The sequence below is a fragment of the Phyllobates terribilis genome, unplaced genomic scaffold (genome assembly GCF_046119375.1).
Source record: "Phyllobates terribilis strain yellow unplaced genomic scaffold, ASM4611937v1 Scaffold_4__5_contigs__length_816908805, whole genome shotgun sequence".
In the NCBI taxonomy this organism is placed as follows: Eukaryota; Metazoa; Chordata; class Amphibia; order Anura; family Dendrobatidae; genus Phyllobates; species Phyllobates terribilis.
Window position 1 is genome coordinate 760,827,073 of NW_027362764.1, and position 23,016 is coordinate 760,850,088.

Here is a 23,016-nt window from a genome sequence, read left to right on the forward strand (position 1 = left end):
GGTACAGTCACTGTGTACATACATTACATTACTGATCCTGAGTTACATCCTGTATTATACTCCAGAGCTGCACTCACTCTTCTGCTGGTGCAGTCACTGTGTACATACATAACATTACTGATCCTGTACTGATCCTGAGTTACATCCTGTATTATACTCCAGAGCTTCACTCATTATTCTGCTGGTGCAGTCACTGTGTACATACATTACATTACTGATCCTGAGTTACATCCTGTATTATACTCCAGAGCTGCACTCACTATTCTGCTGGTGCAGTCACTGTGTACATACATTACATTACTGATCCTGAGTTACATCCTGTATTATACTCCAGAGCTGCACTCACTATTCTGCTGGTGCAGTCACTGTGTACATACATTACGTTACTGATCCTGAGTTACATCCTGTATTATACTCCAGAGCTGCACTCACTATTCTGCTTGTGCAGTCACTGTGTACATACATTACATTACTGATCCTGAGTTACCTCCTGTATTATACTCCAGAGCTGCACTCACTATTCTGCTGGTGCAGTCACTGTGTACATACATTACATTACTGATCCTGAGTTACATCCTGTTTTATACTCCAGAGCTGCACTCACTATTCTGCTGGTACAGTCACTGTGTACATACATTACATTACTGATCCTGAGTTACATCCTGTATTATACTCCAGAGCTGCACTCACTATTCTGCTTGTGCAGTCACTGTGTACATACATTACATTACTGATCCTGAGTTACCTCCTGTATTATACTCCAGAGCTGCACTCACTATTCTGCTGGTGCAGTCACTGTGTACATACATTACATTACTGATCCTGTACTGATCCTGAGTTACATCCTGTATTATTCTCCAGAGCTGCACTCACTATTCTGCTGGTACAGTCACTGTGTACATACATTACATTACTGATCCTGAGTTACATCCTGTATTATACTCCAGAGCTGCTCTCACTATTCTGCTGGTGCAGTCACTGTGTATATACATTACATTACTGATCCTGAGTTACATCCTGTATTATACTCCAGAGCTGCAGTCACTCTTCTGCTGGTACAGTCACTGTGTACATACATTACATTACTGATCCTGAGTTACATCCTGTATTATACTCCAGAGCTGCACTCACTGTTCTGCTGGTACAGTCACTGTGTACATACATTACATTACTGATCCTGAGTTACATCCTGTATTATACTCCAGAGCTGCACTCACTATTCTGCTGGTACAGTCACTGTGTACATACATTACATTACTGATCCTGAGTTACATCCTGTATTATACTCCAGAGCTGCACTCACTCTTCTGCTGGTGCAGTCACTGTGTACATACATTACATTACTGATCCTGTACTGATCCTGAGTTACATCCTGTATTATACTCCAGAGCTGCACTCACTATTCTGCTGGTGCAGTCACTGTGTACATACATAACATTACTGATCCTGTACTGATCCTGAGTTACATCCTGTATTATACTCCAGAGCTGCACTCACTATTCTGCTGGTACAGTCACTGTGTACATACATTACATTACTGATCCTGAGTTACATCCTGTATTATACTCCAGAGCTGCACTCACTATTCTGCTTGTGCAGTCACTGTGTACATACATTACATTACTGATCCTGAGTTACCTCCTGTATTATACTCCAGAGCTGCACTCACTATTCTGCTGGTGCAGTCACTGTGTACATACATAACATTACTGATCCTGTACTGATCCTGAGTTACATCCTGTATTATACTCCAGAGCTGCACTCACTATTCTGCTGGTGCAGTCACTGTGTATATACATTACATTACTGATCCTGTACTGATCCTGAGTTACATCCTGTATTATACTCCAGAGCTGCACTCACTATTCTGCTGGTACAGTCACTGTGTACATACATTACATTACTGATCCTGAGTTACATCCTGTATTATACTCCAGAGCTGCACTCACTATTCTGCTTGTGCAGTCACTGTGTACATACATTACATTACTGATCCTGAGTTACCTCCTGTATTATACTCCAGAGCTGCACTCACTATTCTGCTGGTGCAGTCACTGTGTACATACATTACATTACTGATCCTGTACTGATCCTGAGTTACATCCTGTATTATACTCCAGAGCTGCACTCACTATTCTGCTGGTACAGTCACTGTGTACATACATTACATTACTGATCCTGAGTTACATCCTGTATTATACTCCAGAGCTGCACTCACTATTCTGCTTGTGCAGTCACTGTGTACATACATTACATTACTGATCCTGAGTTACCTCCTGTATTATACTCCAGAGCTGCACTCACTATTCTGCTGTTGCAGTCACTGTGTACATACATAACATTACTGATCCTGTACTGATCCTGAGTTACATCCTGTATTATACTCCAGAGCTGCACTCACTATTCTGCTGGTGCAGTCACTGTGTATATACATTACATTACTGATCCTGTACTGATCCTGAGTTACATCCTGTATTATACTCCAGAGCTGCACTCACTATTCTGCTGGTACAGTCACTGTGTACATACATTACATTACTGATCCTGAGTTACATCCTGTATTATACTCCAGAGCTGCACTCACTATTCTGCTTGTGCAGTCACTGTGTACATACATTACATTACTGATCCTGAGTTACATCCTGTATTATACTCCAGAGCTGCACTCACTATTCTGCTGGTACAGTCACTGTGTACATACATTACATTAGTGATCCTGAGTTACATCCTGTATTATACCCCAGAGCTGCACTCACTCTTCTGCTGGTGCAGTCACTGTGTACATACATTACATTACTGATCCTGTACTGATCCTGAGTTACATCCTGTATTATACTCCAGAGCTGCACTCACTATTCTGCTGGTGCAGTCACTGTGTACATACATAACATTACTGATCCTGTACTGATCCTGAGTTACATCCTGTATTATACTCCAGAGCTGCACTCACTATTCTGCTGGTACAGTCACTGTGTACATACATTACATTACTGATCCTGAGTTACATCCTGTATTATACTCCAGAGCTGCACTCACTATTCTGCTTGTGCAGTCACTGTGTACATACATTACATTACTGATCCTGAGTTACCTCCTGTATTATACTCCAGAGCTGCACTCACTATTCTGCTGGTGCAGTCACTGTGTACATACATAACATTACTGATCCTGTACTGATCCTGAGTTACATCCTGTATTATACTCCAGAGCTGCACTCACTATTCTGCTGGTGCAGTCACTGTGTATATACATTACATTACTGATCCTGTACTGATCCTGAGTTACATCCTGTATTATACTCCAGAGCTGCACTCACTATTCTGCTGGTACAGTCACTGTGTACATACATTACATTACTGATCCTGAGTTACATCCTGTATTATACTCCAGAGCTGCACTCACTATTCTGCTTGTGCAGTCACTGTGTACATACATTACATTACTGATCCTGAGTTACATCCTGTATTATACTCCAGAGCTGCACTCACTCTTCTGCTGGTGCAGTCACTGTGTACATACATAACATTACTGATCCTGTACTGATCCTGAGTTACATCCTGTATTATACTCCAGAGCTGCACTCACTATTCTGCTGGTACAGTCACTGTGTACATACATTACATTACTGATCCTGAGTTACATCCTGTATTATACTCCAGAGCTGCACTCACTCTTCTGCTGGTGCAGTCACTGTGTACATACATAACATTACTGATCCTGTACTGATCCTGAGTTACATCCTGTATTATACTCCAGAGCTGCACTCACTATTCTGCTGGTGCAGTCACTGTGTATATACATTACATTACTGATCCTGTACTGATCCTGAGTTACATCCTGTATTATACTCCAGAGCTGTACTCACTATTCTGCTGGTGCAGTCACTGTGTACATACATTACATTACTGATCCTGTACTGATCCTGAGTTACATCCTGTATTATACTCCAGAGCTGCACTCACTATTCTGCTGGTACAGTCACTGTGTACATACATTACATTACTGATCCTGAGTTACATCCTGTATTATACTCCAGAGCTGCACTCACTCTTCTGCTGGTGCAGTCACTGTGTACATACATAACATTACTGATCCTGTACTGATCCTGAGTTACATCCTGTATTATACTCCAGAGCTGCACTCATTATTCTGCTGGTGCAGTCACTGTGTACATACATTACATTACTGATCCTGAGTTACATCCTGTATTATACTCCAGAGCTGCACTCACTATTCTGCTGGTGCAGTCACTGTGTACATACATTACATTACTGATCCTGAGTTACATCCTGTATTATACTCCAGAGCTGCACTCACTATTCTGCTGGTGCAGTCACTGTGTACATACATTACATTACTGATCCTGAGTTACATCCTGTATTATACTCCAGAGCTGCACTCACTATTCTGCTGGTGCAGTCACTGTGTACATACATTACATTACTGATCCTGAGTTACATCCTGTATTATACTCCAGAGCTGCACTCACTATTCTGCTGGTGCAGTCACTGTGTACATACATTACATTACTGATCCTGAGTTACCTCCTGTATTATACTCCAGAGCTGCACTCACTATTCTGCTTGTGCAGTCACTGTGTACATACATTACATTACTGATCCTGAGTTACCTCCTGTATTATACTCCAGAGCTGCACTCACTATTCTGCTGGTGCAGTCACTGTGTACATACATTACATTACTGATCCTGTACTGATCCTGAGTTACATCCTGTATTATTCTCCAGAGCTGCACTCACTATTCTGCTGGTGCAGTCACTGTGTACATACATTACATTACTGATCCTGTACTGATCCTGAGTTACATCCTGTATTATGCTCCAGAGCTGCTCTCACTATTCTGCTGGTGCAGTCACTGTGTATATACATTACATTACTGATCCTGAGTTACATCCTGTATTATTCTCCAGAGCTGCACTCACTATTCTGCTGGTGCAGTCACTGTGTACATACATTACATTACTGATCCTGTATTATACCCCAGAGCTGCACTCACTCTTCTGCTGGTGCAGTCACTGTGTATATACATTACATTACTGATCCTGAGTTACATCCTGTATTATACTCCAGAGCTGCACTCACTATTCTGCTGGTGCAGTCACTGTGTACATACATTACATTACTGATCCTGAGTTACATCCTGTATTATACTCCAGAGCTGCACTCACTATTCTGCTTGTGCAGTCACTGTGTACATACATTACATTACTGATCCTGAGTTACATCCTGTATTATACTCCAGAGCTGCACTCACTATTCTGCTGGTACAGTCACTGTGTACATACATTACATTACTGATCCTGAGTTACATCCTGTATTATACTCCAGAGCTGCACTCACTATTCTGCTTGTGCAGTCACTGTGTACATACATTACATTACTGATCCTGAGTTACCTCCTGTATTATACTCCAGAGCTGCACTCACTATTCTGCTGGTGCAGTCACTGTGTTCATACATTACATTACTGATCCTGAGTTACATCCTGTATTATACTCCAGAGCTGCACTCACTATTCTGCTGGTACAGTCACTGTGTACATACATTACATTACTGATCCTGAGTTACATCCTGTATTATACTCCAGAGCTGCACTCACTATTCTGCTGGTGCAGTTACTGTATACATACATTACATTACTGATCCTGAGTTATATAAAGCGGGGAACCGTCATCCCTAAGAGATTGGCTTTTGCTCCGATCGCATCAGCTTAACCTCTTAGATGCCAGTGTGAAGTGTGACAGCTGCATTTCAAATATGTCTTGGTAAGTTGGGGACCTTCTGAGGAAGTAGAGGCATAAATGAAAGCCAGAAACCCTGTACAGTCCTTAAGAGTTTAATAATAATATCTTCATTTTGTATTGTAAAATCTGTTGCCAGATCCACAGTAAATCATAACTTCTTTTAAGAGCCGGCTCTGTCTCATCCCGGCGTTTCTTACTGACCGTGATCTTTTCCCTTCTACAGGAGCTGTAAAAACTGAGAAGAAAGTAAAGACTGAAGACAAAACGTCTTCTGCCGGTAATAAGATTATTATTTTTTCTCTTTTCTCACTTTTACTTATGGGGACTTATCATTATGGATAAAGCACTAGCACATTGTCTATCTGGTCAGGACACCGGCCCTTTAAATGTGGAGGGTGTAGATGGGGTCATCCTGGTGGGAAGGTAAAGGGTGTCATGCTAGAAGGGGGGTGGACATCTATAAATCATCTTATTGCAGCCCCAGAAATATGACGTCCAGGCTATTACAATCTGAAGAAATATTGGGTTATATCCTTTAAGTTTCACCTCTGAGTTTTCCTCGCAGGTAAGAAGAAAGAAAAAGACAAGGAAAGGAAAGAGAAGAAGGAGAAGGATCACTCTAAATCCAAACAGAAGAAGAAGAAAAAGAAGAAGAAGAAAAGTAAGGCATTAATACGTGTTCTTATCTTAGTTACATGGGTTTTCTCTACCTAGATGGTCTCAATAAAAATGTCAGCGCTGCACAGCGAACAAATCCTCACACCGCTCCATCAATGGAAAAATATCATTGTTCCGGGTCTGAGAAAATCGCGACATAAACGTGATTTATTTACTAATTTTGCAAAGTTCGAAAAGTTTAAAATCACCCAAAAAAAAAAAACCCTCATCTGAAGAATCAGGAATTTTTACCCCACACTGAACGAATGCCATAAAAACAAAGCTCTGAAAACGGCAACGTCAATGGAAAAAATAAAGAAAAGTTATGGCTCTTGGAGGAAAAAGTGAAGGCAAGAAAGGGAAGATTTCCACCCCATTTACATAAGCCCTTATATTAGGAAATATTCTGGCTGCACCTCCTGTTACACAGTATGAGGGATGCGCTGCTTTCTGCAACAAAGTCTATAGAGGTCTCCGTCTCCAGTACTCTGTGCACTCCATCTTTTTGGTATCCCGCTCTCTACATACTTTTTGTCCCTCTTGTTTACAGAACATTCGGACTATGAAGGAGTGTCCTTGGACTTCTTGGATAGAAGTGTCTCTCCGGTGATACTCTCATCCTCCAGCTCTGTTGTTCCAAACAACACTTTGACTGTAAAGAATGCAACCTTCCAGTTCCCGTGTGCCATCCTGTCTGTGGATCTCACCGGAGAAAGTACGTTCAGACCCAGAAACGGCATCTCATTCTGTCTGTCTATCTGCCTCCCATGTATCAATCCGTCTCATGTCTCTCTCTGTCCATCTAGCCGTCTGCACGCCTCCGGTCTAGCAGTCCGCCCACCTCCCGTCCAGCTGTCCCCCCGCCTCCCGTCCAGCTGTCCTCCCGCCTCCCGTCCAGCTGTCCTCCCGCCTCCCGTCCAGCTGTCCTCCCGCCTCCCGTCCAGCTGTCCTCCCGCCTCCCGTCCAGCTGTCCTCCCGCCTCCCGTCCAGCTGTCCTCCCGCCTCCCGTCCAGCTGTCCTCCCGCCTCCCGTCCAGCTGTCCTCCCGCCTCCCGTCCAGCTGTCCTCCCGCCTCCCGTCCAGCTGTCCTCCCGCCTCCCGTCCAGCTGTCCTCCCGCCTCCCGTCCAGCTGTCCTCCCGCCTCCCGTCCAGCTGTCCTCCCGCCTCCCGTCCAGCTGTCCTCCCGCCTCCCGTCCAGCTGTCCGCCCGCCTCCCGTCCAGCTGTCCGCCCGCCTTCCGTCCAGCAGTCCGCCCGCCTCCCGTCCAGCAGTCCGCCCGCCTCCCGTCCAGCAGTCCGCCCGCCTCCCGTCCAGCAGTCCGCCCGCCTCCCGTCCAGCAGTCCGCCCGCCTCCCGTCCAGCAGTCCGCCCGCCTCCCGTCCAGCAGTCCGCCCGCCTCCCGTCCAGCAGTCCGCCCGCCTCCCGTCCAGCAGTCCGCCCGCCTCCCGTCCAGCAGTCCGCCCGCCTCCCGTCCAGCAGTCCGCCCGCCTCCCGTCCAGCAGTCCGCCCGCCTCCCGTCCAGCAGTCCGCCCGCCTCCCGTCCAGCAGTCCGCCCGCCTCCCGTCCAGCAGTCCGCCCGCCTCTCGTCCAGCAGTCCGCCCGCCTCCCGTCCAGCAGTGCGCCCCAGGACTGTGGAGTCGGAGTCTTTGTCCATTTTGGAGCAGTTGGAGTCGGTATAAAATGGACCGACTCCGACCCCTAAAATATATAATAAATTGGGTACAGTAGTTTAATGCAGGATGTGCTAGAAATGTTACCATAAGAATTTGGGAACGTTATGAAATGTCCTATAGATGTCTGTCCTATTCTGATCTAAGGGTCTAGACTTTTAGCTGAGATGAATCTGTACTACAGTAAATTTATCACTTAAACATGAGCCGTGTATGAGGGAGTCGGAGTCGTGGAGTCACAGTCTGAGCTGGAGTCCGAGTCGGTGTCATGAAAATTGAGGAGTCTGAGTCGAAGGTTTGGCTTACCGACTCCACAGCCCTGGTGCGCCCGCCTCCCGTCTGGCAGCCCGCGCCCGCCTCCCGTCTGGCAGCCCGCGCCCGCCTCCCGTCTGGCAGCCCGCGCCCGCCTCCCGTCTGGCAGCCCGCGCCCGCCTCCCGTCTGGCAGCCCGCGCCCGCCTCCCGTCTGGCAGCCCGCGCCCGCCTCCCGTCAGTTTTTTTTGTAGAAATTGACAGCAGTACTGAAATGCTTAAACAGCAGCGGTCTGAGCTTGCTCCGGTCGCTGCTTATAGAGCGCAATGCCTTCTGTAACTTCGCTCCTGAGCCTTTTCTCTTTTCTATTTTTCAACCAGATCTTTCCAACATGGAATTCCTCGACGACTCATCTACTGAGAGTTTGATTCTCAGCGGTGATGAGTACAACCAGGAATTTGACTCCACAAACTTCGAGGAGTCTCAGGACGAGGAGGAAGGCGCCAGCGAGATCGTCAGGTGTGTGTGCGAGATGGACGAGGAGAACGGCTTCATGATTCAGGTGGGTCCCTGATCCTTCTGCGATTCTAAAGCTTAGATAACTTAAAGAAGTTGTCCACTACTTTCACATTGATGCCCTATCCCATAGGATAGGACATCATTGTATGATCGGCCGGGGTCCCGCACCCGGCCCTCTGCCGATCAGCTGTTATCGGTAGCAGCGGCCACCGGCCGGAAGTCCTTACCTGCGGTGCTTGGCCGTCCATCTGTAGTGGCCGCCGCGGGATACTGCATATTCGCCTCCCATTGAATTGAATAGGAGGCGGATGTGCAGTAACAAGCGCCGGCCACTGCAACTTGACGGCCAAGCACCGCAGGTAAGGACTTGCGGCCGCCACCGGCGGCACTGATACCAGCCGATCAGCGGGGGTGCCGGGACCCCGGACGATCATACATTGATGCCCTATCCTATGGTTAGGGCATCAATGTGAAAGTAGTGGACAACCCCTTTAACACCTTAACCACCTGTGGTGACATACATTTTCATCACAGGTTGGGTGTTTATAAAGCGGGGCTCAGGAGCTAATCCTCCCCACACCAGGCAGACGCTGGATGTGTTTCACAGCCGGCCAGCTGCCTCTAACAGCAGCGTCCGGAGCTTTCTCTGATCACTGCTGTGTAAACTATATACAACCCCTGGCAAAAATTATGGAATCACCGGGCTCGGAGGATGTTCATTCAGTTGTTTAATGTTGTTGAAAAAAAGCAGATCACAGACATGGCACAAAACTAAAGTCATTTCAAATGGCAACTTTAGGACTTTAAGAAACACTAAAAGAAATCAAGATTAGAAATGTGGTACTCAGTAAGGGTAGTTTTTTTCAGACCAAGCAGAGGGAAAAAATTATGGAATCACTCAATTCTGAGGAAAAAATTATGGAATCGTGAAAAACAAACACACAAAAGAACACTCCAATACATCACTAGTATTTTGTTGCACCGCCTCTGACTTTAATAACAGCTTGCAGTCTCTGAGGCATGGACTTAATGAGTGACAAACAGTACTCTTCATCAGTCTGGCTCCAACTTTCTCTGATTGCTGTTGCCAGATCAGCTTTGCAGGTTGGAGCCTTGTCATGGGCCATTTTCTTCAACTTCCACCAAAGATTTTCAATTGGATTGAGATCCGGACTATTTGCAGGTCATGACATTGACCTTATGTGTCTTCTTTCAAGGAATGTTTTCACAGTTTTTGCTCTATGGCAGGATGCATTATCATCTTGAAAAATGATGTCATCATCCCCAAACATCCTTTCAATTGATGGGATAAGAAAACTGTCCAAAATATCTATGTAAACTTGGGCATTTATTGAAGATGTAATGACAGCCATCTCCCCAGTGCCTTTACCTGACATGCAGCCCCATATCATCAATGACTGTGGAAATTTTCATGTTCTCTTCATGCAGTCATCTTTATAAATCTCATTGGAACGGCACCAAACAAAAGTTCCAGCATCATCACCTTGCCCAATGCAGATTCGCGATTCATCACTGAATAGGACTTTCATCCAGTCATCCACAGTCCACGATTGCTTTTCCTTAGCCCATTGTAACCTTGTTTTTTTCTGTTTAGGTGTTAATGACGGCTTATGTTTAGCTTTTCTGTATGTAATTCCCATTTCCTTTAGGCGGTTTCTTACAGTTCGGTCACAGACATTGACTCCAGTTTCCTCCCATTCGTTTCTCAATTGTTTTGTTGTGCAATTCCTGTTTTGGAGAAATATTGCTCTAAGTTTCCGGTCTTGACGCTTTGATGTCTTCCTTGGTCTACCAGTATGTTTGCCTTTAACAACCTTCCCATGTTGTTTTTATTTGGTCCAGATTTTAGACACAGCTGACTGTGAACAATCTTTTTCAACATTGCGTGATGATTTACCTTCTTTTAAGAGTTTGATAATCCTCTACTTTGTTTCAATTGACATCTCTCGTGTTGGAGCCATGATTCATGTCAGTCCACTTGGTGCGACAGCTCTCCAAGGTGTGATCACTCCTTTTTAGATGCAGACTAACGAGCAGATCTAATTTGATGCAGGTGTTAGTTTTGGAAATGAAAATTTACAGGGTGTTTCCATAATTTTTCCATCAGAATTGAGTGATTCCATCAATTTTTCCCTCTGCTTGGTCTGAAAAAAATTGCTCTTACCGAGTACCACATTTTTTATCTTGATTTCTTTTAGTATTTCTTAAAGCCCTAAAGTTGCCATTTGAAATGACTTTAGTTTTGTGCCATGTCTGTGATCTGCTTTTTTTCAACCACATTAAACAACTGAATGAACATCCTCCGAGCCCGGTGATTCCATAATTTTTGCCAGGGGTTGTATATTCCCTCATTTACTAGACTGCTTGTTGGTGTGCTATCATGGCAGCCGGGGGACTGGCTGAAGGCTCCCATCGTTGCCATCTTAGTCCTCCTGTGAAGTGCAGCGTCGGGCCGGGCTTCATAGGAGATCATCAGTTATGCTCTGTCTTGTAGAATGACATTTTGCCGTTCCCGTTACATAACAATGCTTTGTTTCATCTGTATTGCAGTGCGAGGAGTGTCTGTGTTGGCAGCACAGCATTTGCATGGGGCTTCTGGAGGACAGTATTCCCGAGCAGTACATCTGCTACGTGTGCAGCGACCCGCCAGGTGAGGAAAGGATTCAGCTCATATCGGGTCCATTCAGTGCAGCCTCAGATCAGCCAGGACTACAGCAGAATATGCACTGGACAGAGGGAAGATGAAAGGCAGGAAGGCTCGGCACGGCACACATGCCGCCTTTGCTTTGCAATAAATGAAAGGATTAATGCATATTGTTAAAAATGCGCCATCACTTACTACCGTACCACCACCATTCTGAAAATGGCTGGTAGCGGCACTGATATGGCGACGTCCTTCCCTTATTTATGCACTTTTTTAATTAAAATTTTTCAGCTTTTACTTCTGATCTCTTTTTCCTCTGCCATCACTTTGCAGGACAGCGATGGAGCGCGAGATACAAGTACGACAGAGATTGGTTTAACAACGGGCGCATGTGCGGCCTCTCCTTCATAAACGAGAACTACTCCTACCTGAACACCAAGAAGATTGTATCCACGCACCACCTCCTGGCCGACGTGTACGGCGTGACCGAAATACTTCACGGACTCCAGCTAAAATTCGGGATTCTCAAGTAAGTGATGACTTTCAATCTAATCCTTTTTGTGACTCATTTGTCTCTCTGTCCATTATCTATAAACACTGAGGAGTAAATTTGCAAATACTGCACTATATTTGCTTTATGTTGCATATTGCACCATGACTCCATTCACATCCAGAGCTGCATACAAAACAATTGTTCAAGCTGTCACTTGGGATTGGTCAGCAATGAGGTCACATGCTCCTTCCACTTTGTGTGGATATATATACACTGTTCCAAAAAAATAAAGGGAACACTCAAATACCACATCCTAGATCTGAATGAATGAAATATTCTCATTGAATACTTTGTTCTGTACAAAGTTGAATGTGCTGACAACAAAATCACACAAAAATCATCAATGGAAATCACATTTATTAACCAATGGAGGCCTGGATTTGGAGTCACCCCCAAAATTAAAGTGGAAAAACACACTACAGGCTGATCCAACTTTGGTGTAATGTCCTTAAAACAAGTCAAAATGAGGCTCAGTATTGTGTGTGGCCTCCACGTGCCTGTATGACCTCCCTACAACGCCTGGACATGCTCCTGATGAGGCTGAGTATTGTGTGTGGCCTCCACGTGCCTGTATGACCTCCCTACAACGCCTGGGCATGCTCCTGATGAGGCTCAGTATTGTGTGTGGCCTCCACGTGCCTGTATGACCTCCCTACAACACCTGGGCATGCTCCTGATGAGGCTCAGTATTGTGTGTGGCCTCCACGTGCCTGTATGACCTCCCTACAATGCCTGGGCATGCTCCTGATGAGGCTCAGTATTGTGTGTGGCCTCCACGTGCCTGTATGACCTCCCTACAATGCCTGGGCATGCTCCTGATGAGGCTGAGTATTGTGTATGGCCTCCACGTGCCTGTATGACCTCCCTACAACGCCTGGGCATGCTCCTGATGAGGCTGAGTATTGTGTGTGGCCTCCACGTGCCTGTATGACCTCCCTACAATGCCTGGGCATGCTCCTGATGAGGCTGAGTATTGTGTGTGGGCTCCACGTGCCTGTATGACCTCCCTACAATGCCTGGGCATGCTCCTGATGAGGCTGAGTATTGTGTGTGGCCTCCACGTGCCTGTATGACCTCCCTACAATGCCTGGGCATGCTCCTGATGAGGCTGAGTATTGTGTGTGGCCTCCACGTGCCTGTATGACCTCCCTACAACGCCTGGGCATGCTCCTGATGAGGCTGAGTATTGTGTGTAGCCTCCACGTGCCTGTTTGACCTCCCTACAACGCCTGGGCATGCTCCTGATGAGGCTGAGTATTGTGTGTGGCCTCCACGTGCCTGTATGACCTCCCTACAATGCCTGGGCATGCTCCTGATGAGGCTGAGTATTGTGTGTGGCCTCCACGTGCCTGTATGACCTCCCTACAGTGCCTGGGCATGCTCCTGATGAGGCTGAGTATTGTGTGTGGCCTCCACGTGCCTGTATGACCTCCCTACAACGCCTGGGCATGCTCCTGATGAGGGTGAGTATTGTGTGTGGGCTCCACGTGCCTGTATGACCTCCCTACAATGCCTGGGCATGCTCCTGATGAGGCTGAGTATTGTGTGTGGCCTCCACGTGCCTGTATGACCTCCCTACAATGCCTGGGCATGCTCCTGATGAGGCTGAGTATTGTGTGTGGCCTCCACGTGCCTGTATGACCTCCCTACAACGCCTGGGCATGCTCCTGATGAGGCTGAGTATTGTGTGTGGCCTCCACGTGCCTGTTTGACCTCCCTACAACGCCTGGGCATGCTCCTGATGAGGCTGAGTATTGTGTGTGGCCTCCACGTGCCTGTATGACCTCCCTACAATGCCTGGGCATGCTCCTGATGAGGCTGAGTATTGTGTGTGTCCTCCACGTGCATGTGTGACCTCCCTACAATGCCTGGGCATGCTCCTGATGAGGCTCAGTATTGTGTGTGGCCTCCACGTGCCTGTATGACCTCCCTACAATGCCTGGGCATGCCCCTGATGAGGCTCAGTATTGTGTGTGGCCTCCACGTGCCTGTATGACCTACCTACAATGCCTGGGCATGCTCCTGATGAGGCTCAGTATTGTGTGTGGCCTCCACGTGCCTGTATGACCTCCCTACAACGCCTGGGCATGCTCCTGATGAGGTTGCGGATGGTCTCCTGTGGGATCTCCTCCCCGACCTGGACTAAAGCATCCGCCAACTCCTGGACAGTCTGTGGTGCAACGTGACGTTGGTGGATGGAGCGAGACATGATGTCCCAGATGTGCTCAATCGGATTCAGGTCTGGGGAACGGGCGGCCAGTCCATAGCTTCAATGCCTTCATCTTGCAGGAACTGCTGACACACTCCAGCCATATGAGGTCTGGCATTGTCCTGCATTAGGAGGAACCCAGGGCCAACCGCACCAGCATATGGTCTCACAAGGGGTCTGAGGATCTCATCTCGGTACCTAATGGCAGTCAGGCTACCTCTGACGAGCACATGGAGGGCTGTGCGGCCCTCCAAAGAAATGCCACCCCACACCATTACTGACCCACTGCCAAACCGGTCATGCTGAAGGATGTTGCAGGCAGCAGATCGCTCTCCACGGCGTCTCCAGACTCTGTCACATCTGTCACATGTGCTCAGTGTGAACCTGCTTTCATCTGTGAAGAGCACAGGACGCCAGTGGCAACTTTGCTATCCTGGTATTCTGTGGCAAATGCCAAGCGTCATGCACGGTGTTGGGCTGTGAGCACAACCCCCATCTGTGGATGTCGGGCCCTCATACCACCCTCATGGAGTCGGTTTCTAACCGTTTGTGCAGACACATGCACATTTGTGGCCGGCTGGAGGTCATTTTGCAGGGCTCTGGCTGTGCTCCTCCTGTTCCTCCTTGCACAAAGGCGGAGGTAGCGGTCTTGCTGCTGGGTTGTTGCCCTCCTATGGCCCCCTCCACGTCTCCTGGTGTACTGGCCTGTCTCCTAGTAGCCCCTCCAGCCTCTGGACACTACGCTGACAGACACCGCAAACCTTGCCACAGCTCGCATTGATGTGCCATACTGGATGAGCTACACTACCTGAGCAACTTCTGTGGGTTGTAGAGTCCGTCTCATGCTACCACGAGTGTGAAAGTACAACCAACATTCAAAAGTGACCAAAGCATCAGCCAGAAAGCATTGGTACTGAGATGTGGTCTGTGGTCCCCACCTGCAGAACCACTCCTTTATTGAGGGTGTGTTGATAATTGCCAGTAATTTCCATCTATTCCATTTGCACAACAGCATGTGAAATTGATTGTCAATCAGTGTTGCTTCCTAAGTGGACAGTTTGATTTCACAGAAGTTTGATTTACTTGGAGTTATATTCTGTTGTTTAAGTGTTCCCTTTATTTTTTTGAGCAGTATATATTGTAGCATAGCTGGGAAGGACAGAGTTAAATATTAGCTCTGCAGGGTCTTGATTAGATGCTTCTGCAGGGTTTCTCTAAGAAGCAGGAACTAGCTTCATGGAGTGGTAGTCTCCTGAGAGAGTGTCAGTCTGCTGAATGTATCAGAGTTGAGTGTGCTGCTGCAATATATTCAGCCAAAATATGAGCTGTGGATGGGAGAGAGACATAACAAAGTCTCTCTGAATGGAGAGTGAATAGGGCAGCTTGGAAAGCTGAGCAGTCTGTGTGTTGGAGCTGCAGAGTAACGTGTGGAAGCTGCAGCCTGTTCAGTATCAACCGTGCCCAGAGTTGATTACTTCTGTTTGGTGCTGGAGTCTGCTGGAGATCGGGCTGAAGAGGATAGTGCAACTAGTAGAATCATTCCTCTCTTTGCTCTGGGAGAAAGAACTGTAATCTGTTTGAGTCAGCCCACACTGAAATATAGGTGCCTGCTAAATGAACTGTTTTTTTGTTGTACCTTTGTGCCCATGTCACGCGCAGTGTGGGACAGGCGAAGTTCAACACAAAGGGATGAGGGGAGGGTAGCCCAAACGCTAGGGAAAGGGGGGCAGTGGAAACCCGTAGGCAGATCTAATATCACCCTACCTGTCCTACCATCCCTATATAGGTTCCGCACCCATCACCGAACAGGAAACCTAATCCCTGTATATCCCTAGAGCTAGGCCTAGATAGGGAGGGGGAATGAACACTAGTCAGTCTCCACTATAGACTAAAGACAGCAAGGGAGACAAAGGGGGGAAAACTTATCTTGATCAGGCACCAGAGAGATTACACCAAACGTCCTCCAAGAGCACCAGAGAGGAAGCTGAGCCGATTGCTAATGCTCCAAGCCTTCACAAAAATAGAATATCACCGGCGACTCCCTGAAGCGGACTGAGAGTTTATAAACACCCAGACCTGGGTGTGTCAATCAGAGCAGGAGGGAGGTTGCCGCTCTGTCCAAAAGTCAGAAGGATTAAGAAGGCGTCTGCAATGCCAAACGCAGTGACCTTCTGCTTCCAGATCCAGAGTGACTGTCTGTTACATATGACACACCGTGACAGTCCATTAGAGGCTATTTTGGTATTCGGGCATGAAATCCCAAAGAGCACAGGCAATTGCAGTGTAAGGATTGGATGTTGGGTGTAGTTGGGTCACACTGCTGGCTGCCAGTTCTGAGCTGATGGCACTGCTGGACATCTTCCGATTTAGAAAGGAAGCATTATGTGTTTTTCATCTACTGCACTTTGTTTCCTTGGCCGAAAACTGCATCTGCAGTGCTCATTTTTACCTATTTCTAAGTGTTTCTTTAAAAGAACTTGAACGACACATCAGCAATCCCCAGTCTGCTTTGAATTCTTTCCCTGGTAAACACCTAGCTGATGCAGTATAACTACATTGTGTCTTGTTGCTGTTCTCATTTTTGCCATGGTGACTTAAAACTATCTTCCACGACCTCACCTTTGTAGCAGTTTGGCCATTCCTCACCCAGTTTTAATCCTCCTACTCATCTGTTTCTCTTAGTTAATGGCTATGTTTCAACCTCCATATGAAAATGATGATCATTATCACTTGTTTGGTATAATTGGTTACTCATACACCTGACTATAATCCTACAAAATCCCAGATTGTGTGTTAAGGTACCGAGAAGAACTGATGAAGGCAAAGGGCGGTCGCCAAATATTTTTTTTCATTTATTTTGCATTTTGTTAGTTGATAAAAACAAAATATTAACACGTCTATGGGTGAGCGTATTCTTACATTATAGCATTATTTCCAGTAAAAGCGATTGAATTATTTTATTTTCACCGCTTTGCAGGAACAAAGACCACCCTGACCTTCGACTCTGGTCCCTTCAAGGAAAAGGCATTTGTGGTCAGAACCATAAAGGGCCAACAAATAAGCTGGGCAAGATGGATGAGACGTATATAATAAACGAGCACAGCTACCAGAAGACGCAGGACTCCGGCGGAGAAAACAAAACTCCAAACGACACTGGAAAGTCTGAGGAAAACAACAGTGTATTGGTGGATGGCCACAACAACAGTGTGTTGGTGGATGGCCACAAGAGTAACTTTCACGCCGAGGCGAAGAGACGATTCTCAGATCATATAAATACAGAAAGACGGACTGAGCAGGTGAGAGACAAAGCGTAAAAGTCCTCGGGGACAACTCTGGTCCCTATGTGTCACAGACTGTTGGAATGAGCCACCATACAGAACCTCATCTTCATAGACTGATATGTGTTGGGTGGGGGAGACTGGGGAAAACAGCTGACCGCCGTCTGTGAAGGAACCTTCATCTCATCCATCTCCTCTATTCCAGGCTGTATCAGCCGACGTGTGCAATGACAAGAAGGCGGCGGAGGAGCAGCTGGACACGCGCCTCCAGTGGCAGCTCAACCTTCTCACCCACATCGAGAACGTCCAGAATGAAGTCACCAGCCGCATGGACCTCATAGAGAAGGAAGTAGATGGTACGGACATGTGTTTTCTTTTCATGTCTCAGCGCTTTATTTTCGTTCATTTCTTACCCACGCTCTTTACAGTCAAAGGTCAGGTGCAGACCACCGTAGAATCTCTCATTCAAGAAAATCGGGTCAGTTATGCTAATCACACTCTAATCGAAGTGTGATCCGATTCTCTCAGATGAGAAGATGCAGAAATAAATTTCTCCATTTTCTCACTGCATGGAAATCAGACTGCACTCACATGTCATCTGAGTGCAGTCCGATGCTTACCGTGGACTAATTGACTATAAATATCGAATCAAACTCGGGTATTCAGCAATTTTTTTTTCCTCGGAAAGACCTGAAGAAGAAATCGAACATGTGTATGACCCCATAGAATAACATGTGGACAAGTTCTATCCATCAAAACGACAGACGGCACTTGTCCGATTAATATGCTCGTCTGCACGAGCCCTTACACTCTCTTAGACTTTCTCGTACTCTTACGTTAGCTTACTTTCTCTAACACTCCCACTTAAGTCCGCCAACTCTCTCGCTCTGCCCTCTCATATAAGCTTACTTTCTTGCTCGCACCTTCTTGTGTCAGCCTTTTCTATGGTGCCCTCTTATGTTAGCCTGTTCTCTCATTCTTGCCCTCCTTAAATCAGCCTAGTTTCTTGCTTGTGCCCACACGCGTCGGCCTCCCCTCTGGCTCGCTGTCTGTTGGCCTGCTCTCTCGCTTTCTCTTTCTCGCTGTCTCTCGGCCTGCTCTCTCGCTTGCTCACTCTCGGCCCGCTCTCTCTCGCTCGCTCTTTCTCACGGCCCGCTCTCTCTCGCTCGCTCTTTCTCACGGCCCGCTCTCTCTCGCTCGCTCTTTCTCACGGCCCGCTCTCTCTCGCTCGCTCTTTCTCACGGCCCGCTCTCTCTCGCTCGCTCTTTCTCACGGCCCGCTCTCTCTCGCTCTCTCTTTCTCACGGCCCGCTCTCTCTCGCTCGCTCTTTCTCATGGCCCGCTCTCTCTCGCTCGCTCTTTCTCACGGCCCGCTCTCTCTCGCTCGCTCTTTCTCACGGCCCGCGCTCGCTCTTTCTCACGGCCCGCGCTCGCTCTTTCTCACGGCCCGCGCTCGCCCTTTCTCACGGCCCGCTCTCGCCCTTTCTCACGGCCCGCTCTCGCTCTTTCTCACGGCCCGCTCTCGCTCTTTCTCACGGCCCGCTCTCGCTCTTTCTCACGGCCCGCTCTCGCTCTTTCTCACGGCCCGCTCTCGCTCTTTCTCACGGCCCGCTCTCGCTCTTTCTCACGGCCCGCTCTCGCTCGCTCTTTCTCACGGCCCGCTCTCGCTCGCTCGCTCTCTCTCACGGCCCGCTCTCGCTCGCTCGCTCTCTCTCACGGCCCGCTCTCGCTCGCTCGCTCTCTCTCACGGCCCGCTCTCGCTCGCGCTCTCTCACGGCCCGCTCTCGCTCGCTCGCTCTCTCTCATGGCCCGCTCTCGCGGCCCGCTCTCGCTCGCTCGCTCTCTCTCACGGCCCGCTCTCGCTCGCTCGCTCTCTCTCACGGCCCGCTCTCGCTCGCTCGCTCTCTCTCACGGCCCGCTCTCGCTCGCTCGCTCTCTCTCACGGCCCGCTCTCGCTCGCTCTCTCTCACGGCCCGCTCTCGCTCGCTCGCTCTCTCTCACGGCCCGCTCTCGCTCGCTCGCTCTCTCTCACGGCCCGCTCTCGCTCGCTCGCTCTCTCTCACGGCCCGCTCTCGCTCGCTCGCTCGCTCTCTCTCACGGCCCGCTCTCGCTCGCTCGCTCTCTCTCACGGCCCGCTCTCGCTCGCTCGCTCTCTCTCACGGCCCGCTCTCGCTCGCTCGCTCTCTCTCACGGCCCGCTCTCGCTCGCTCGCTCTCTCTCACGGCCCGCTCTCGCTCGCTCGCTCTCTCTCACGGCCCGCTCTCGCTCGCTCGCTCTCTCTCACGGCCCGCTCTCGCTCGCTCGCTCTCTCTCACGGCCCGCTCTCGCTCGCTCGCTCTCTCGCTCTCTCGCCTCCATCCCTAAGTTTCTGAGATGTTTACAGCATTTCCTGTGTGACACTCTCTTTTCTCATTTCCTCCAAGTCTTAGAGAGCTGGCTGGATTTCACCGGGGACCTGGAGCCCCCCGACCCTCTGGCGAGGCTGCCGCAATTAAAGAGACGTATCAAGCAGCTTTTAATAGACATGGGCAAAATTCAGCAAATCACCACGCTCTGCTCCGTATGACGAAAGAGAAGACCGAGGGATTTGGCCGCTGCCACGGGGGTTGAACTGTTTTTCTTACTTAGGATACAAAGTTTGTACAGATTTTATTGACATTATAAATAAAGTATATATTATATTATTATTTAGTATTAATCCTTCACAAGGATTATAATCCAGAGCCGGCCCACGCTTCCAGGCTGTACAGATAAGCAAAGTGAAAAGATGGTCATACTGCGACCTGTCATTCCTGGGATAAGGACACAATAAGAAATCAGATGTGCGCCCTCTACTGGAGTGAAGGTGGGATTACATACGTATTCTGAATTTCCTCAACGCAACACCAGCTTTTTTTTTTTTTTTAATATACTGATTTTGTTTTACCCTCGGCTTAAAGCAGTATTGCAAACACTTTTCATATTCCTATACAGAACATGATTTCTTAATGTATTTCTACATAGATTAAGAGCAAATAGAGCTTGATTTTTACCCAGAAAGTAGCTAATCCTACCCTGTATATACTAAAACCCAAGAACATTTTATTTAAGAAGTGCGAGCATATATACAGTATTGTTTTTATCTGTTTTTTTTTATTCTGAGTATTTTATTTTTTTTTATATATATATTTTTATTTTAATCTATCTTTTTTCCTCTACTTCAATGCTTATAAAGTCACTAATCCAAGTTATTTTTTTAAATTTTGTGTGTATATATTATATATATATATATATATATATATATATATATATATATATATATATATATATATATATATATATATATATATATATATACACACACATACACACACACACACACTGGACAGTGGATACGGAAAGTATTCAGACCCCTTTACATTTTTCACTCTTTGTTTCATTGCAGCCATTTGGTAAATTCTAAAAAGTTCATTTTTTCTCATTAAAGTACACTCTGCACCCCATCTTGACTGAAAAAAAAACAAATGTAGAAATTTTTGCAAATTTATTAAAAAAGAAAAACTGAAATATCACATGGTCATAAGTATTCAGACCCTTTGCTCAGTATTGAGTAGAAGCCCCCTTTTGAGCTAGTACAGCCATGAGTCTTCTTGGGAATGATGCAACAAGTTTCTCACACCTGGATTTGGGGATCCTCTGCCATTCTTCCTTGCAGATCCTCTCCAGTTCCGTCAGGTTGGATGGTGAACGTTGGTGGACAGCCATTTTCAGGTCTCTCCAGAGATGCTCAATTAGGTTTAGGTCAGGGCTCTGGCTGGGCCAGTCAAGAATGATCACAGAGTTGTTCTGAAGCCGCTCCTTTGTTATTTTAGCTGTGTGCTTAGGGTCATTGTCTTGTTGGAAGGTGAACCTTCGGCCAAGTCTGAGGTCCAGAGCACTCTGGAAGAGGTTTTCATCCAGGATATCGCTGTACTTGGCTGCGTTCATGTTTCCTTCAATTACAACCAGTCGTCCTGTCCCTGTAGCTGAAAAACAACCCATAGCATGATGCTGCCACCACCATGTTTCACTGTAGGGATTGTATTGGGCAGGTGATCAGTAGTGCCTGGTTTTCTCCACACATACCGCTTAGAATTATCACCAAAAAGTTCTATCTTCGTCTCATCAGACCAGAGAATCTTATTTCTCATAGTCTGTGAGTCCTTCATGTGTTTTTGAGCAAACTCTATTCGGGCTTTCATATGTCTTGCACTGAGGAGAGGCTTCCGTCGGGCCACTCTGCCATAAAGGCCCAACTGGTGGAGGGCTGCAGTGATAGTTGACTTTGTGGAACTTTCTCCCATCTCCCTACTGCATCTCTGGAGCTCAGCCACAGTGATCTTGGGGTTCTTCTTTACCTCTCTCTCCAAGGCTCTTCTCCCACAATTTCTCAGTTTGGCTGGACGGCCAGGTCTAGGAAGACTTCTGGTGGTCCCAAACTTCTTCCATGTAAGGATTATGGAGGCCACTGTGCTCTTAGGAACCTTGAGTAATGCAGAAATTCTTTTGTAACCTTGGCCAGATCTGTTCCTTGCCACAATTCTGTCTCTGAGCTCCTTGGGCAGTTCCTTTGAGCTCATGATTCTCATTTGGTCTGACATGCACTGTGAGCTGTGAGGTCTTATATAGACAGGGGTGTGCCTTTCCAAATCAAGTCCTATCAGTTTAATTAAACACAGCTGAAATCCAATGAAGGAGTAGAACCATCTCAAGGAGGATCACAAGGAAATGGACAGCATGTGACTTAAATATGAGTGTCTGAGAAAAGGGTCTGAATACTTATGACCATGTGATATTTCAGTTTTTCTTTTTTAAGAAATTTGCAAAAATGTCTACATTTCAGTTTTTTTCAGACAAGATGGGGTGCAGAGTGTACTTTAATGAGAAAAAAAATGAACTTTTTAGAATTTATCAAATGGCTGCAATGAAACAAAGAGTGAAAAATGTAAAGGGGTCTGAATACTTTCCGTATCCACTGTGTATATATTCTATATATATATATATATATATATATATATATATATATATATAATTGTTTAATGTTTTTTCAATTTTATTTTTTATTGTATTATTTTCCCTTAGTTTCTAGAGTTACTACCCCGAGTTATTTTTTATTTATTTTTTTTTTTGAGGCTTAAACTGCTCTATTTTTTTTTTTCTCCATGCTTTACATTGTAGCGCATCTTCCGATTGACTACTGTACATAAGCATAAAACTCATCAGGAAGTCCGTGTTAAATAAGCTCATTTGTTTAACAAGGACAGAATGATAATTAAGGTAACTTATGCACCGAGGGTTTTAATAACTGGTAGATGTATATCGCCGCTGTTAACCCTTCATTATCTGTTCTCACAATCCGCCCATGGTGATTACTGCGATCATAGTAGACGAATGCAAAAAATGGTGGAAGCCCAGTTTGTCTTTGCCGGTTGTCGTGA

The 23,016-nt window shown here is 46.8% G+C and overlaps 1 protein-coding gene across 2 annotated transcripts in view; it reads left to right on the top strand.

Annotated features, from left to right (window-relative positions):
• PHF20L1 (PHD finger protein 20 like 1) overlaps nucleotides 1-20,244 on the top strand; it is a 114,428-nt gene extending 94,184 nt beyond the window's left edge. For both annotated transcript variants that reach the window (XM_073679905.1, XM_073679906.1), the window contains exons 13-21: nucleotides 5,986-6,039; nucleotides 6,328-6,423; nucleotides 6,970-7,134; nucleotides 8,718-8,899; nucleotides 11,428-11,527; nucleotides 11,855-12,050; nucleotides 17,261-17,579; nucleotides 17,767-17,917; nucleotides 19,984-20,244. In XM_073679905.1, the coding sequence (XP_073536006.1) occupies nucleotides 5,986-6,039; nucleotides 6,328-6,423; nucleotides 6,970-7,134; nucleotides 8,718-8,899; nucleotides 11,428-11,527; nucleotides 11,855-12,050; nucleotides 17,261-17,579; nucleotides 17,767-17,917; nucleotides 19,984-20,126 (1,406 nt within the window). In that variant the 3' untranslated portion in view covers nucleotides 20,127-20,244. The remainder of the gene's footprint in view (nucleotides 1-5,985; nucleotides 6,040-6,327; nucleotides 6,424-6,969; nucleotides 7,135-8,717; nucleotides 8,900-11,427; nucleotides 11,528-11,854; nucleotides 12,051-17,260; nucleotides 17,580-17,766; nucleotides 17,918-19,983) is intronic.
• Nucleotides 20,245-23,016: the final 2,772 nt, after the last annotated feature.